Genomic DNA, 19,029 nt, shown 5'->3' with positions numbered 1-19,029 from the left:
CAATTAGGACTTACAGATATGGCAAGGAAATGATTGAGACGTAACGGCACGTGATGACGTGGCTGATGGGTTTGACGAATTGTCCCGATATTTGCTTCTTCATGAGGATTCAGGATATATTATCATATAGATAATCATGTATAATTGTTATGGCTTAATATATTTTTGAGGTATTATTAGGTTGTATCTCTTGAGGCATTTAATTGTTATCTCTTGATGATGAATCTCCATATAATTAAGTATTTGAAAATGTAATGGTACGAACTCTTATTTTATGATTAAAGTGGATTTCGATTCTGTACCATATCAAGTTTCAATTTTAAGTTTTCGCAATTATAATGTTTACCTGTCTTAACTTATTAATTTTTATTTAGTGTGTTGGGAAGGTAAAACGGGATTGTAGGGAGATGATTTTATAAATAAAAAAAATTATTCTTAAAATTCCTAAGTTATTTAATGCTCGAAAAAACGAGGGTTACACGAACGACATTCGTATAAAGTACTTGAAGTAATGATTATTATTACAGTGAAATGAATTATTGTGAATGGTTTGCACCTCGACCTGTCAAATTACTATAGGTGTCAAAAAGGCCGGCCCGAGTCGGCCCACAGGCTTTTTAAACGGGCCGGGCCGGCCTTTTTACTAAAAGGGTTGGGCCGGGCCCAGGCCCTTTTGTCATTGATAGGGCCCGGCCCGGGCCCCAGCCCGACCCACGGCCCCCTACAAAGGGGCCGGGCCCTTAGCCCATAGGGCCTAACGGGCTGGGCCCAGTGGGCCCGACACTTTTTTTTTTTTAAATAATTTTTTTAAAAATAATACATATAATATATACATATATAAATATCAAAATAATACATATATAAAAATTAATTTGTTTCTTTTTAAAATATTTTTTATCTTAATTCTTAAGTTTTAAATATTATTTCATTATTTTATATTTTAAAATTTTATATGCCTTATAATTTTTCTTGTGAATTGATATGAAAAATAATGTACATATAAAAAGGAGAATGTTTATTTATAATTTAAATATATAAAAAATTTAACTTAAAAATTTTAAATAAATTAATTGATGGTTATTATTTATATATATTGCGAAATTAAATTTTTTAATATCCAATATCAATAATTACTAAAGAATAACAAAATTAAAAAAAAAATGAGTAAGGGTCTTACTGGCCCATAAGGGCCCAACGGGCCACGGGCCGGGCCAGGCCGTGGGCTCAATTTCTTTGGCCCAGCCCGGCCCAGCCCTTATGAACAGTAACGGGCAGGGCCAAAGCCCGGCCAGTCACGGGCTGGGTCGGGCGGCCCGCGGGCCACCCGGCCCTTTTGACACCTCTACAAATTACTATTTCGTATTATATGAGAATAAATTATTCCAAAAATTATTGAACCTTTTAACCGCATTCTTAATTTTAGATTAGTATTTAAATATTTTCAATAACCACATCTAATTTTGATTTCAGTAATGGATTATCATTTAACTCTATTAATAATTTATGTTAAAATTATAATACAGTTAATGTTTACAGTTAAAGTTCAGTTTTTTTTTATGAATAACCCTTCAATATAATAAAAAAAAATTATATTGCTAATATAATGAATTATGACCCTCATATATAAACCACTATAATGCTTCTATTTAAAAAAAATTATCATTGCTAAGTCAATGTTTGGCATTCCCCATATATAATTTCTTAAAAGTTGTTATTATTTGTAAAATCTTTATATAAAGAACAAAACTAGCATATTAGTGATATATTTAATACAATTTAAGAAAATAAATTACATTTAACATGCTTGAGGTTTGACAAAAAAATAAAATAAAAATACTCCTAATATATGAGAAGTGACAACAACTTCTTATGCCCTTGATTTATTATATAAATTGACTATTTCATCCTCATATATAAGCCTTCATTTCTCATTCTTTCTAGTTTTTTCTCTCATTTCCGTCTTAAGGTGACATCTTTTTTTGGCAATAGCATGAATTTTCATCATCTTTGACACTTTTTTCTTTCGTTTTCTCTTTCATGTTTCACTCTTTATAATGTGAAAATAGATTTGACATTTATAACTTTAATCTAGTGAGGTTTGACGTTAACATTCTTTTTCACTATCTTTCTTTTTCACTTTTATAACGTGAAAATAAGTTTGACATTTATAAATCTAATTTAGTGGGGTTTGACATTGACAGTGTTTGATTTTTCTTTGATCTATAAGTTCTTTACAAATAGAAAACGAGTACAAAAAATAGAAAAAAAAAAAATCTATTGTAGATAATCCTATCGGGGATATAGATCTACCAAAAGTAAGAAGATGTTGGAGAAGATGGGGCTTAGTCGTCACGTAATTGAAATATATGCACTCTCTATTTTTCATTGGTAATAGAGTTTCAAAAACCCCATTCTTGTGGTGGGTTTCAGTGTTCGTCTACTATAATAATCAACATTGCTTTTTTTTCTTTTTTTTTTCTTTTTTGTAATTAAGGAGAGGGGGAAATATAAATTGAGATTGAAAATGTGTCTAATTATAACTTTTGTATATAAAAATAGGTGAATTACTTTAAAAAAAAAAAATACAGATCTTTTAGAATTTTACAACGCTGTGCTTTCCCTCTCCCAGGAAGGAGGCTACAATTGGGTTTTTCTTGAGTACTGCCCGCCACTCGTCGCTACTCTTGCCATCATCTTTTTGGGCCACCATCTCCTTGTCATAGACATGGCCACTGTCCCCGCCTGCGCTGCCCTGCCCTGCCCTCGTCTAGAATCTAGATCCCTCTGTTCCACCACAACAACCGCTGGGATCCTCCCCCTCCCTCCCTGCTCCTCTACTTCCCTCTCGATTGCTCTCTCTCTGTCTCATCACCGGAACATCAATAAATGGGGCCGGGCAAGGGAGAGGGCGCCACCATGACACAAAATTAAAGTGAGAGGACCCAAAGCACCGCAGCAAAGGTTGTCAACAAAGAAAACGACCAAGTCATCATCACGCCGCCATAGTCTTCCGCATCGTCGTTGAAGAGGAAGGAGAGATTGAAACTATCTTGTTCAGAATCAACGAGATGAGGCGATCATTGTAGTCAGAGGGTGGAGATCAGGTTGGGAAAGAGGGTTTGAAAAGAGAGAGAGAGACTAATTGTATTCATTGCTTAATGAGAAAATTAATTACCTCTAGACAAGCGGAAAAACCATCTCGACAATTTAACAGTAATAAAAAAAAAAAAAAGGTAAATTTGAAAACTATAATCATAAAAAAAAAATTATTTTTTCTTTATTTTTATTAAAGAATACTAAGGAAATTAAAATAATATTTTACTTAGTCTCATAAGAAAATAATATTTTTTTAGATATTTTATTAATAAAGATAAATAATATAATTTTTTTAATTTTTTTTTTTTAAGGGATACTGATCAAATTGAGACGTAAGAGACTAAAGAAGTGCTTTTAAGGGGGGTAATAGTATTTCGCCAAATCTCAGAAAATTAATAATTGACCCTATAAAAAAAGAATTATTCCGTTGAATATAAATATTAATTGCTCGTATAATTTTTTAATTACTTTTTATATAAAAACATATTGTCGCCCCTCCGTGCGACAGTTGTCTAGAATGGACGCCCGCGACACGGCCGCGTTTGGCACTCGGTCTCAGATATTACCCGCTTTGTACAAATGGCAATGACCAATCGTTAACCCAATCAACCCCCCACATGGCTCATCCAAATCATCAATCCCCAAACATTTCCTTCACTTCCTACGCTCACGAACCCGACGACGACCCCTCGCGCAACCTCCTCCAGCCGCTGGCGACCGTCGCGTCTTCGCAGCACGGCGGCTGCGGGAGGGCCGGAAAGCATCCGACTTTTCGGGGAATTCGGAGCAGGAGCGGCAAATGGGTGTCCGAAATACGGGAGCCGCGCAAGAGCAAGCGTATATGGCTCGGTACATTTCCGACGCCTGAGATGGCAGCCGCTGCTTATGATGCGGCGGCGCTGGCGCTGAAAGGCCCCGACGCTGCCCTCAACTTCCCGGAGAAAGTCCTGACGTACACCCTTCCGGCTTCAACCTCCGCCAGCGACGTACGAGCCGCCGCCTCCGCCGCAGCCGCAGGTAGAGCGCCGAGCACTGGTAATGAAGAAAGCGCCTTAGAAATCCAACCGGAAAATAGTGTTATTACGGCTGGGGAAGAGTTCATCGACGAGGAAGAGCTTTTCGACATGCCGAATTTGCTGGGGGACATGGCGAAGGGAATGCTGATGAGCCCACCGAGGATGAAGCCGCCGCCGGGGGAGGACTCGCCGGAGAATTCGGACGAAGGGAGTCTGTGGAGCTACCGGTGACCATATTCAACGTGGTTTTCGTGGATCAGATTATAGCTATACGTACATTATATGGGTGGGTACTGATTTTTCTCTTTTTCTTTACCATTTTTCCTGCTGCTTTCTGCAGCGTATATGGGAAAATGGAATCTGATCTAAGAGTTGCTTAGATTATAATGGGCAGTTTCTGAGTGGTGTAAGAGTTGAGAGAGTATATATATATATATATATCTATGTATGTATAAGTATATTTATGGCGATGGACGAACGGTACCATGATGTCGACGTTACCATTGCCGGCCTATGTATTCTGCATGGGTTATTCTGAAATATCAGTACTTATTTTGTAATTTTAATTATATATATATATATATATTTGAGACTTCTCGATCGAGTTTTATATGTGAAATTATATTTGTTATTAATTAAGTTGGAGTTTTCATTATTATATAATATAATTAATTAAGCTTCCTACTCAAATGTTGGTATATTTTAATTTGTTTCTGTCAACTTTAGGCTTTTCCTTTTCTGCTTTGCTTTTTTTTCTCGAATCCCATTAATTAGTTGCAACTCTTGACATTTTTTATTTGTATTAATTAATGTTGTAGGTGGCTTAGGCTGCTTTTCTTTAACGATCTAGGTTGAAAAAAAGAATCAAATTAATTCAGAATTTTCATTATTCACATAGTACAAGTTGGTGTTAATATTAAAGGGCATTAATTTTGCTTTCCAATAATGAATTAACACAGACAGTACTATATATGAATAAGTCGAACATGATTCTGAGTCCTAAGCTGAAGCCTAGGAGCTTAAATTAGAAAGTTCTATTTGTAGTAGATATGATTCATATAAATATGTGTGTGTGTGTGTGTGTTGGATTGCCCTTAATCTGTAATAATGTCTATAAAATAATGTCAAATGAAAAGTATATCTCATTTAAAATGTGTCGCTGGTTTGTATTAATTAAAGGCATTGAAATGATCAACAATTGACAATTTAACAGCAGCACCAAGGAAACCATATATATATATATAAAGAAATTAGAAAGAAAGCAGCAAGGAGATATATATAGGAATATATATTATTCAATTTGATCTGCAAAAGTGGGGGCATAATGAAGAGCAAAAGAGATGGTCCATGGCCTTGTAAAAGTTCAAGAAGTTACTCATTAAGCACAGGTGAGTGCTTAGCAGATATGATTAAGCAATTGTTTTAATTAGGAAGCAGGTTGTCATATTTACAGTACATTTAAACATATATATATATATATATTGTTCAGACATTAAATAAATATAATTAAACCCCCAAAAAATGCATAAATTAATAAGCCTGTAGTGTTGAGATTGTTTTAAATTTATACACCTAATTCAAAACTAATTAGTCAGTTTAAAATTTCTAACATTTGATCATTTTTGGGGCCATGAAATGGTAAGCATTACATAAAACTCAATAAATTTTTGTTTCTCCTTCATTTGAGATTATAATAAGCACGTGTTATCAGATTGCGACAAATTTGTAAATCACTTATTTTTATTAATTAATTTTTTTTAAAAGTTATCTTTATAAATATAACAAAATTATATATAACTTAACAAGTGATATCATACCCATATCTAACATAATGAATGGCTGGTGACCCATTATTTTTGGAGAGGCATGTCTATATATAGTTTAATGTAGACAAGGGGAAAGTGCTTCATTGAATAATAGAGATTAAGATGGCCACATTTCTTCATTTGGACAAGCAAGGGATGAAATGATTCCCCCACAAGCAAATGCATTACTGACAATACTAATATATATATATATATATATGTGTGTGTGTGCGCGCGTGTGTCTGTAGAGAGGTTACTTTTTGTAGTATAATTAAATTATTAAATATTTTTAATATCTTTTTTATTTTTATTGTTATACACTTTATTAAAAGACATTTAAAATATTTTTTAAACAGTAGACATAACCCAAACCGAAAGTAATTTATTCTTGACTGTACTCGTTTTATTGGGCTTGGCCTAACGGTAAACCCATATCTTGATATTGGGCCTATCAACATTAGCTCAGCAACATCCTCTATCCCATTGACGTCATGCCCATATCACTCACGCTCATGGCGAACCTTAACTGTCTCGATATCCTTCGCTCCCAACCCACCTACAACAATCGGCAACACGCAAAGAGCTCTCATTTTTTCTCTTATATATAAGTTAGCCGGTCATCAGCCAAGGTATGTTCACTTTTAGTCTTACAAAAATTTTGTTATCTTGAACTCTTACTTACTTGAGTATCAGAGTGCTTGCAAGTGCCAGTTATCCCCTGCCATGCAGGTTGTCGTCGCTTTGAGCCATTTGTCCGATCGTCTTATTTGGGTTGGAAGGAACATTTGGCGTCGTGGGTGCCCTCGAGCTTCGCCTAGTCAGCATGGAAAACAGCGGTGGCAAGGTCGGTTGATAGCTTTGCCACATTTTTTGCCCCTTCCAGAGCAGCGACTTTGGTATCCTGGGCTATCCCTTCAACATTGACAGTTCTTCCAAATTGCGCTCTTGTTGCTGCAACAACTTCCTAGAGTGATCCTCAGCTCGGAGAGCCAGATCCTCCACATCGGCAACCCGCTTTCGCAACCCCTCCATCTTAGCAGCCACCTCCTCCTTCGCCCACTCAATCACCTTCTCGTGGGTCGGCTGACTCGTTTTGACTAGCCCTGGTACTCTAACTCCAGTGTCTAGCAGGCATTGGCAAGGTAGAGGGACAACATCTTGATCCAGCGGTACAACCCCCCAACCTTGAGCTCTAATTCCCTCAGCCAGTCGAAAGAGAGGGGGAGATGCTCCTCAACAAAAGCCCCGGGATGGAACTCTTTGCTCCAAAAGACTTCTTGAGTCAGCCTCAGCATCGTCGCAACCCCATAAGCTAGGCCTTAGTAAAGGCTACCTAGCACCCGAAGACGGATCGACGACCGAGCTCGAGACCTTGGATGGTCTAGACTCTTCTTCTCAAGAAAGTCTTAGTCGTTTCCTCTGCAATGGGGCCTCCTCGGCGTCGACTTGCTCCTCAGCCCGTTGGGAGGCCATGTCTTTCGAAGAAGTAGGTTGAGAAAACGAATAGGGAGTCAGCACAAGATCTTTGGTTGGCATAGAGCCTTGGACGACCAAGCACCATTCTCCAAAGTAGGGGCTTTCTTGGCCACCTTGCGCACCGATCTTGAGCTCGACTCAGCACCCTCTTTCGGAGCGCACGCTGCCTGACCTTCTCAGCAATTAAGGGCCATCTCGCTTGAAAGAGAAGACAGACATTATAAGTAGCAACAAAAGACAACTTAATAAGAAAGACATGACACAAATCGACCCATGTAGGCTGCCAGACCCTTTGGGTCATTCCCGTACTTCACAAGGCTGAGCTCTCCAATACCGGACAATCCTTAAGGAGATCCACCATTAGCTGGTCCTTCGAGCTTAAGGTTCAATATTCCACCCTCATAATGAAACTTGGCTCCATGCTCTAGCACAAAGGAAATTTGACTACCACATTCTTATCCAGGAAGAAAGCAAACACGTCCTGCCGAGATGCCACTTTAAAATGGCTGCGCTTGAAGTTCTTATAAGAACTATCAAAGGCCTTCAACAATTTCCTCCTCGGCAGACCACTCAAAGAAACCCAACTACCCTTGCTGACTCATTTCGATTGGAAGAAAGAAAAGAACACCCCCGTGCTTACCTCCCGACCTAAAAATTTGGAAAGCACTTTGAAGGCCTAAACAAAAGCCCAACTATTTGAATGCAGTTGAGTTGGAGTGACATTCACCATCAACAACATCGAGCTTTGGAAGTTAGTGAAGGGGAATCACAACTAAAGACGCGTAAAAAACATCTCGTACACAAAGATCGACCCTGAATCCACGTTCAAGGCTAAGTCCATGTGGACTCATTTTTCCTCCCCACACACATGGCATACGAATAGGCCTTTATCCTTGACAGTTGACAAAAGTACCCGTGTTCTCAGCTCGATAACCCTCTCAGAAGAGTTGTAAACCGAGACAATCTTAGCCATATCTTCACTTACCCAACCATATCTGCCACAAAGCAGACTTGAAGATGAACCCACTTGATTAGCCCTAGCTTTCTCGCCACCACTCACATCGTCCATAATAGCCCTCCCAACCATGTACGTGGTACCTGCAATGTCCTTAAATGACCAAGGAAAATAAAATTATCAGAAATCGACATCCCATGCCTATTCCGAGCTACCTTTAAAACCCTCGATCTATACCTTAAATAACCCTCCTTAAACCCAACAAGCAAGGCCCAACGACTAACCCCCTACGAGGGCACCAGATTCCTCACCATGAGCCCCTATATGGTGATCGTGTGTTCGTTCCCCTTCCCAAATTCGCTCCTCAAACTCGCCATAACACTCAATAAATTAGCAAAAAATAACAAAAAATAGCATAAGGGAGAAGAATTAAATAATCAACTTAGTGAAGTTACCTGTGTAAACGAGCGGAATCTGTAGAAAAAGAGGAACTTGGCCCAAGCCAAAGAAACATAAGTAGTCGAAGGCAAGAAGAATGCAAAAACTCTTGGAGAATCAAGGTTCGAGAATTAGATGCAAATGCAAAAGTAAGAAGCGGGAAAATGACTTATAGGTGTTTTTATATAGATATCGCTCAATAGTTGCGATCTTGGCCCATCCCTGATGACGAATCAACACTGCACGATGCATCCAACGGACAAAGATCAAGCATCGTCAATCACTTGTAAAGATCTCGCCTAACATGCATTGAACACCTTGGGCGAGACAACTCCTTGTCCGCCCACGACATCATATCTTCTGAAATGGAAGCCTCAAGTGTCGAGACCGCGTGTGTTGTTTGTCAGTACCTAAAAAATAACCTGTAGCAAGCTTGGTCTCATCAACCTTGACTCCAGTCAACTGGGCTCGAGGTCAAGGCAAACCAAAGCGTTATCACCACCTTGGCTGCGTTTCGATCTCGAATGCTCGCCCTTGCGAACATTCGACTTGGGGAGTTGTGGATCGTACTAGTTCTGTTGGGCCTTATCTAACAATAAGCCCATAACTCGGTACTGGACCCAGTCCCTAGGGCTTATCCCATCAACGTCAACTCAGCAACATTCTCCATACCATTGACACCATGTCCAGATCACTCGTGCCCATGGCAAGCCTCAACTGTCCCGAGATCCTCAGCTCTCAACCCACTTGCAACAATTGGTAACACGCAAAGGGCTCTCACCTTCTCTCCTATATATAAGCTAGTTGGCCGTTAGTCAAAGTGTGTTCACTTTAGCCTTACAGAAATTCTGTTATCTTAAACTCTCACTTACTCGAGCATCAGAGTGTTTGTAGGTGTCAACTGCTCTATCGTACGGATTGTTATCGCCCTGAACCATTTGTTCGATCAACTTATTTAGGTCAGAAGGAACATATTCATGTATATAATGATGATGATGAATTTGAAATCCCTCATCCCTCGTTATAGTGATCTCCATGCCCATATTTAATTTGCCATCATTCATTGGTCCTTCAAATTCTTAATTCAATTTTAATTCTTGGGACCATACTGTCTCCTTTTAATCTTTTCCCTTTTCTTTTCTTTCTCTTTTTATCATTGATAAAAATATTAAAATATATTACTTAATTTTTTGAATGTAATTGTGAATTCTAACTAACATTTTTCGATAAATTAATTGGAGGATGAATCATAGGAGTTTGCTACATGGGATTTGTGAAGCTGAAAAGAAGGTCCCACCCACCAGCTGAAAGGATAGAACCTGTGGAGGCTGGCGGGAACGGAATTGCCAGGCACCAACTTGCATGATTGGTCCATCCTTGCCCCTCGCCCACAGTTAACGACTTTGGACTATATGTCTGCTTGTTCAGTGGTCGCCACCATTGACCGCCATTCTCTTGTTTGGATGCCCAGAAAAAGTGCTCTACTTACAACTTGTGCAAGGACAGATTAATTATAATAAAATATTGTATATATGGGCATGTAATGAAGTTTACGAGCAATGAACTGTTCCCTATCATATTGCTTGTAAATATAATAATAAATAATAAAATATAAAAAATATCATGTCTAGAAATCTTATAATTTTCATAAAAAATATTATTGTAAAATTATCGCAATAAACTTTTAGCAATTTGGCAATGCTGTTGATAATCCAAAACCTTGAAATAAAAAGTTCTACAACCATAATCCATGAATAGTGGTATTATTAAACTTCAAATACCATTGACAAGAGGCTTGTTTAAATCTGTATATTGATTTTTTTAACTTACATACCATGTGTTTTTTTTCTTAACTAAAAAACCCTCGAATTGATTCATATAAATCTCTTTATCTAAATTTTCATTAAGAAAAATAAATTTAATGTCCATTTAATATAATTCTAAGTTATAATGAGCCACTAAAGTCATGATGATTTTAAAATAATTTTTTTTAAAGATCGGAGAAAAAATCTCTTCATAATCAATGCTATCCTATTGAATAAAATCTTTGTCAACAAGTCTGACTTTATGTCGTTCAATATTACCTTTTGAGTCACGTTCAATATTGTCTTTTCCTCCGTAACATTTAACCATTTAGTAGAATTATCATATTCCATGGCTCACGTAAATGAAACTGGATCATTATCAATTTTTAAATTAAATTATGACTCTTGTAGATAAATTACAATTATTAAAAATAAAATATCTTTTTTCTCTTTGAGATCTCCTTAATGATATTGCTTATGGTTCAACTATTGCCCGTTTATTATTAATATTTTCATCATGGAGTGTTTAATAATTTATTTGTTATTCTTAACTGTTATTTGGTTGGATTATAATTTGAAGAACAACATCTGTATCAATTTTGGGCATAAAAACTTCCACTTTGATTTTTTGAATGCTAACATCATGAATTCTTTCATTCCCACTAATATCACCATTTTCAATGAACTTTGTATTTCCAGATTTAACAATTCTAGTACTGTGACTAGAGCAATAAAATCTATACCCCTTGGACTTTTCCAAATATCCAATGAAATAACCACCGATTATTCTAAAGTTCAATTTATTTTCAAGTGGATTGTAAATTCTTATTTCTGTTTGTCAATCTCAAACATGTAAGTGTCTTAAACTGAGTTTTTTACTTGTCCATAGTTTAAAATGAGTCTTTGGAATTGCCTTACTAGAAACTCTATTTAGTAAATAAATGATAGTCTTTAATACATACATCCACAAAGATAAGAATAAAGAAAAGTGACTTATCATATTCCTAACTATTTTCATTAAGATACGATTACATATTTCAGTTACACCATTTTGTTGTGGTGTACTTGCCATTGTGCATTAGACACAAATATCATGTTTTTCAAGGAATTTGGCAAATGGACCTAGACATTGACTTGATTCAGCGAACTTTCCATAATATTCACCACTTATAACTTTATAATTTTTATATTTTCATCTAATTGTCTTTCAATCTCTTTTTACACTTCAAGGGTATCAATTGGTTAAGATTTATCATGCAACAGATAAATATAACCATAACGTGAAAATTATCAATAAAGGTGATAAAATATTTTTTTACACCAAAAGATATAACATCAAAAGGTGTACAAATATCAGTGTATATAATTTCAAGAAGTTATGTGCTCTTTGTAGCTCATTTCTTAGTGTGTTTTGTTCGTTTACTTTTAATACAATCAATACACACTTTAAGGTCAGTAAAATTTAAATGCGAAAGAATTTATTTTTTTACTAATCTTTGCATCATTTCTTTAGATATATGAGCCCAAACATTTATGCCACAAATAAACAGAATTCTCATCAACTAAATTGCATTTAATACCATAATGCATGACCATTAAAATCTCAATAAAAACATTATCAAGTTTAAACTTATAAATACCATCATAAATATTTTAGAACTAATAAAACTATTATTTTTAAATAAACAAAAAGATTCAAAATAAAATTTAAAAGAAAACCCTGCTATGTCAAGTTTTTGCAAAGACACTAAAATGCTAAGCACATAAAGAGTTTTTAATAAATCTAAATAATGCTTGATATTTTAAAATTAAATGATAAGTGACAATGCTTTCAATACGGGCTTTGTTTTTATTCCCTATGAACATGACACTTTTATTTGACTTTATGATTCAGATCATAAAGAATCCTTACATGGTATAAGAAATATGAGTAGTAAAACCAAAATCAATCCACCAAATATTACATGGTACTTCAGTAAAATTTGATTTAAAACATATTAAAGAACAAGTTTTACATTTCTTTTTGAACCAAATTTTACGTTTCAAGCAATGTTTCTTAAAGTGTTCACATTTATTACAAAAGTGATACTTAATGGTCCTATGTTCCTTCTTGTGAGCACTTTTAGAAGATTCATTGAGGTTGTGAAAACCTTTCTTCTTGCCTTTTCCAGTTTTTCTTTTAGAATTCGTTTCGGGTTCTTGATTAATTAAAAGATGAATAAAATGAGCTCTTTAATTCTTTAATCTTGTCTCCTCTTGAACAAGCATACTAAGTTAATTCATTTAAATTTCACTTATCTTTTATAGTGTTATAATTAATTTGAAATGATCCATATTGCTCAGGAGGCAATGAATTGAGTATGAATGTATCAAGAAATACTCATCCACATTTATTTTCAAGTCATTAATTTTGCTGCTAAGGTCATCATCTCAAGAACATACTTATGCATGGTACATGAACCATCATATTTCATGGTGATCAAAGTATCATTAATGTAATATCAAAAGATTTATCAATAGTTTGAGAATATTTTTCTACAAATTTCATAAATTCTTTAGTATCATGTGTTTAGGAAGAGTTGTCTTTCAAGTTGTTTGCAATTGTCATCCTCATAACATCAATTTTAATCTATTCGATCTTTCCCACAATTTATGAAAAGCCTTTTCATCATCGCTACTTTCAACAATAATAGTAGCGAGTTCTCATATTAGAGTGCCAAATCAAGATCTAAAACACCTAAATGAAACTAGATTTATTCACTATAATAAGAGAAATTCAATTCATTAAATAAATGAACAGATGAAATGTACGAATGTATTGAAACAGGTACATATACTATAAATAAAATTAAAATATTTATATGTTAATGCTTTGAAACATAAAATTTCACATGTGAGATTCAAACATTGAACATAAATAAGCATAAGTACATCAAAGTTCTTCTTTGACTGATACTAAGATGTACAAAATAAAACAATCATTGGCAATTATATAAGCACTAATTAAATCTATTTTATTATCTTTGGATATATAAAATAAGACTAATAGAATATACCAATTATCACATTTATATTTTTTATTATAAGAACAAATAATTAACCTTTGGACCAATCCTGAAATATCTTATAATGCAAACTTCAATTTATTGATAAATAAATATCATGCATAATTTTAATATCATCTTCAAATATAAAATTTGTGCATAATTAAAAATAATTTATAACTCAACATTTATTTATTTTAAAAATTTGGTCTTGACTAACAAATTCCTAATATAAATTTTAAGTTATAAATATTTTTCATAATTTTTATTTTTTATTTTTTAAAAAAAATGGGTCTGTTAATTGGATCATACATTTACCCGATCCAGATCCACCTTGGGACCACCTTATCGGATCGGGTTGACTTGAAACAGATCCGTGTGGATCTGGTTGCAGCAAATGAAACGATCGGAGACGCCTTTATGCCCGTCAAAAGCCATAACAGACCACCTGTAAAACGAAATGATCGGAGATGCCATCGGATTGAAAAACGAAATGATCGGAGACGCATGGCCAGGTAAAAGCCAAAGGCCGACGTCCATCCAGTCACAACGGTCAAGGTGAACACGAGGCTCAGGGCAATCGGTGACGGCGGAAGCATAAGGGGAAGACCCACTTGATGCGGTTGGAGAAGACAGAAACGTGGCTTTTCAACCCCCTTAAGCCGTCGTTCTTCTGCTGACAACAGCCATTACATTCTCCGGCGATTCCAAACGATAAGGTTTTTTTTTTTTTTTTAATTAGCAAAATCATACAATTTTAAACCATAAATATATGAGTTTCTAAATTTAACTTTGATACAATATGTAAGCTATTATATTGTTTGTAAAAAATAATAACTAATAGTAGAACATTAAAAACATCATGCTCATAAATCTTAAAATTTTCATGTAATTCATATAACGTGATTAAATAAAAACATATCTTGATTAATTAAAATTTTAAAATGTAAAACGCATTATTTGTTAAGAAGAAAATTGAGAAATTTAATTTTTTCTTTTTAACCTTAATTTTAATGATAGATAAAAAATAAAATTGTAATTTATTTTTTATACAGGATAAAGAGATGATCAAACTCTTATTTTTAATTGGAGACTTAATCTTTCGTCAAAACTTATTAAGGGTTGTATTTTTTTAAATTAAATAAAATTTTAATAATTAATTATTTTAATAATTATGTGAGTCACAACATAATCTTCCTTAAATCCTAAGGTAAAGGTAACCCAAACGGCATTAGAATGGAAATAGTAAATAAAAGCTACTTTTTTATATCATAATTATTATTTTTTAAGAAGAGTTTTATTTAATTTATATGTACAGGTATCTGGAAGTGACTGGAGGAAAGACCAAACCTGTTACGGGCACGTGGGTGTCGGTTTGTTTGGCAACTAAAACTGGGTACTGAAAAGGGGGGCGAACTTGCGATTGTGGTCAAAGTGGAAAATAGCTGAGGAAATATAATGATAATAATAAAAGGGAAAAAGGATTAATTTAGGGAAGAAGCGCGTGGACTTCGCGTTTCCGCGGGGAAGCCCACCGTCCAGCTGTTACCGGCCATTAACTGTCAAACTGCGTGTGGGTTTCCAACAGTGACGTCACCTTTACCTTTGAAAGAGATATGCGATTTGTACAGTTGGCCGCTTACCTCATGTGGGTTTACAGGTGTCAAATACAGCAATAAATTGAAGATATTTTAAAATTAAATTAAAATAATTTCTCATAATAAATTGAAGCAAAAAAAAAAAAAAAAAAAGAGGCAGAAGGCGGGACTTGCGAGAAATCGACCAAACCCCTCTTTCTCTACTCTACCCAAACCAATTGACCATCAATCTTCATTGGCAATCTACCTCTTGTTCGACTTGTCTCTTATTGGATCAGCTCATAATTTTGGTTGATCTATCTCTCGTTGGATTTGGCTCTCATTGGATCAACCCATCATTCCTAGAGACCCTTTCCCTGACCCCTCTCTCTCTATCTCTCTGTGGCACCGTGGTTCTCCTAATATCCCCATAGCTATCGTCTCCAAACTTTCCATGAAGGCGTTGCTATTATGGAACCACCGAGTTTCATCACCAACCTCTCTCTCTCCATCATGGAGGGTCACCGATTTCACCTCAAGTGGCCATTGACGCCTTTTTTCGATCGACACCGCAAGGCCATTATTGCTTGACAATTTAAATTTACCTCCCTCTAATCATTGCTTCTAGATACAAGTCTTGTATTGCAATCAATATTATTTTTATATTGTTCTTCAAATTTTTAGATTGAAAATAGTTCAATGTTCTTCAATATTTTTCTTTCAGCAAAAAAAGAAAATAGCTCCTTGTTTGCGATTCATTTTTTTTTAATCTTTTTACTTATTAGGAATTTGTTTATCAAATTTGATGTTTCCGCAAATATATTTATGAATGCACTCAAAATTTAAGAATAAGTTGATTTATTGTATATTTATGATTCGAACAATGCAATTGAGAACTACTCAAAATATTAATGAACTTCATGACAGTGTTGATTAAGGATTCCCTCAAGTATTCCCATTGATTCCAATGTGTTCTATTCACAATTCAAAGTCCAATTAGTAACAAAAATAAACATATTACACAACATAGATCCCGTAAAAAATAAACCCAATCTCATTTAGACCAATTTTAATTATTATATTTTGGATCATACTATTTGTACATCATTTATATATATTTTAGATTACACAAGACACATAAATGACATATATACCCCTCCTTTTATTGCGCCTTAAGTGAGAGCATTTTGGACATTAATATATCATTGTGTAGTTTAAGGTGTACATGATAATGTATCAATAATATTTTTTTAAAAAAAGATATTTTATTTCCTTGTAATATATTATGATCCGTGTTGAAAATAATTTTTTAAAAAACTTACTTTTTTATAAATTAGGGTCACTTTCACATTAAAAATATGCTCTAGATCAAATAATTAAAATTTATAAAATTAATGATTTATAGAGATGTGCTGGAGAGAAAATGAGAGGGAGACAGGGCAGAGACTTCACGAAAGGGCGGCGCAATTCCATTTAGAATAAAGAGGGGGTAAAATGGTCATTTAAATATTGGAACAAAATAATCATTTTGCCCACCGATAAACCCACCTGGCAAAGTCATACTGTACATACATGTACAAATAGCTCGAAACGGCAAAACAGTCATTTACAAAGGCTTTGTCCTATGTGCCACCTCAGCTGCAGTTCCGAAGCTCGCTCTGTGTCTTGGAAGCTTCGGTATTTAGAATCTTGGGACTGGTCGCCGATCGTTAATCTAAGCGTTCATTTCCTCGGCCCCCTTTATTATTATTTGATTCAATCTGTAATTGACTAAAATTAAATGGCCAACTGGGATTAAATATTTATAAATCTTTTTCTACCAAATGATCTAAGAACCATACGATTTTTTTTATTTTTTTACGATGAATTGATGTTATCTTTGTCAAATTAATTTCTAAATATTTAATCTCTTAGAGTAGGACAGTACTCTTATATTTTAATATTTTTAAAATAATATTTTTCTCTATAAATGATGTTGATTAAATTAAAATTATTGTTAAAGGTAACTGTACGAGTAATAAAAATACCACAGAAAACAGAATCACGACGAAATATTGTAGAAAATGGAGAAGAATATTCAGAGTTGCCGAAGAGGGCCATATTGGGGGAGAAAAATCGGCGAGGAAATGGGGGGGTGCTGGAAGAGGAAAACACTGGGAAGGTTCTGAGCTTTAAGAAGTGGATGGATAGAGGGGACAAAAAGATAAGAGATAATATCCAACTCATCAACTGCGCTCCCATCAGTCAGCTTCCTCAAAATCGAAAAGTCAAAATCAAAGAATCAGTAGTCGCCACGTCATCCCACACGTGTTCTACACATTTCCTCCATCGAGCCATCCGAGGAACCAGCTGTTGCCACTTGCCACTTTTCCCCTCTTCACTTCACCTCACTTCGATCACTCTCCCTCCAGCCTGTATCCCCCCTCCACTCCGTGTTCCCTTCATCGTCCTCTTTGCAATATATATGTATAAATACATATATTTATATTCTTCACATTTAACTGCAAACTCGAACGTCTCTCAGCTTGTTTAATTACTCAGTACTACTCTTATTGATCACTTCCAGCTACTGCTTAATCTTAGTACTCAGTTCAGTTCAGTCGCTCTATGGATGTGTCCTCTCACTTTTCCGACCCAATTCCATATGGGTTGGATTTCTGGGCGGCGGCTGACGTGCCGGAGAGGTCAGACGGCGGGAGTAGCAGGCCGGCGAACTTCTCCGACGAGGAGGTGATATTGGCGTCGAGCCACCCGAAGAAGCGGGCGGGGAGGAAGAAGTTCAGGGAGACGCGGCACCCGGTGTACCGCGGCGTGCGGCGGAGGAACTCCGGGAAATGGGTGTGCGAGGTGCGGGAGCCGAACAAGAAGTCGAGGATATGGCTGGGCACCTTCCCTACCGAGGAGATGGCGGCGAGAGCTCACGACGTTGCGGCTATTGCGCTGAGGGGCAGGCTGGCTTGTCTCAATTTCGCCGACTCGGCTTGGAGGCTGCCGGTGCCGGCGTCTACTGACCCCAAGGATATTCGGAAGGCGGCGGCTGAAGCGGCGGAAGCCTTCCGCCCGTCCAAGCAGGAGGACTCCAAGGTGGCAATGCCGGGCGAGACGGTGTTTTTCATGGATGAGGCGGTTTTCGAGTGGCCGGGATTGCTGGGGGACATGGCAAAAGGGTTAATGATGCCGCCACCAGAATGCAGCGGAGCACATGGATTTTCCGGAGAGGAGGTGGAGTCTGATGCTGAAGCTGAGCTCCCACTGTGGAGTTTCTCAATGTAGTTATGAGTAGCTTTACGTTTGATAAGTAGAAATATATATTGAGCTTCTTAAGGCGTTCCGTGCTGAGGTTTTTGATAAGTACGGATGAATGGTAGTTAGATTTACGATATGATATCAAATAGAATAAAGTGGTAAAGCTGTAATATATGTAAGAAGAGCCAGTTTGTTGCCATACTTGGTAACTGGAGTGTAAGCTTTGTCTCTATGCAAGAGACACGCAAATGTCTAAAACATTGACTTGTCAAATTTTCTGACCCTTGGTTTAAACTTTTTAAAGATATGTGCTCAAGTAGTTTATCTTTACGATTCATTTCAGAATAATATAGTAATAATGTTTTAAAATTTTAAATCAGAACTGTAAATAGAAAATGGGAATTTTGCGTTAACTATAACAATTCCCATTAAATCGGTTAAATACATTGGAGCATTACACAATCAACAAGCTGAAAGATAAGATGAGTTTTTCACATTTAGTGACAAATATTCAACCCTGGGGACTTTGAATTGCAATGTAACATGGGCTATTGAAGGTCAGCTAAGCAGC

The 19,029-nt window shown here is 35.9% G+C and overlaps 2 protein-coding genes across 2 annotated transcripts; both read left to right on the top strand.

The window, feature by feature from the left end:
- The first annotated feature begins 3,620 nt into the window (after positions 1-3,620).
- On the top strand, positions 3,621-4,709 carry LOC127797768 (ethylene-responsive transcription factor ERF025-like). The gene has a single exon (XM_052330909.1). The coding sequence runs from the start codon at positions 3,714-3,716 to the stop codon at positions 4,341-4,343; it is 630 nt and encodes a 209-aa protein (XP_052186869.1). The 5' UTR covers positions 3,621-3,713; the 3' UTR covers positions 4,344-4,709.
- A 12,944-nt stretch (positions 4,710-17,653) lies between these two features.
- Positions 17,654-18,761, top strand: LOC127797029 (dehydration-responsive element-binding protein 1A-like). The gene has a single exon (XM_052329487.1). It carries the CDS (start codon positions 17,820-17,822, stop codon positions 18,483-18,485), a length of 666 nt encoding a protein of 221 aa, XP_052185447.1. The 5' UTR covers positions 17,654-17,819; the 3' UTR covers positions 18,486-18,761.
- Positions 18,762-19,029: the final 268 nt, after the last annotated feature.

Source organism: Diospyros lotus, chromosome 3 (assembly GCF_014633365.1).
Source record: "Diospyros lotus cultivar Yz01 chromosome 3, ASM1463336v1, whole genome shotgun sequence".
NCBI lineage: Eukaryota > Viridiplantae > Streptophyta > Magnoliopsida > Ericales > Ebenaceae > Diospyros > Diospyros lotus.
Note: the sequence above shows the minus strand (reverse complement) of the source record. Positions and strands in the feature narration are given on the sequence as shown.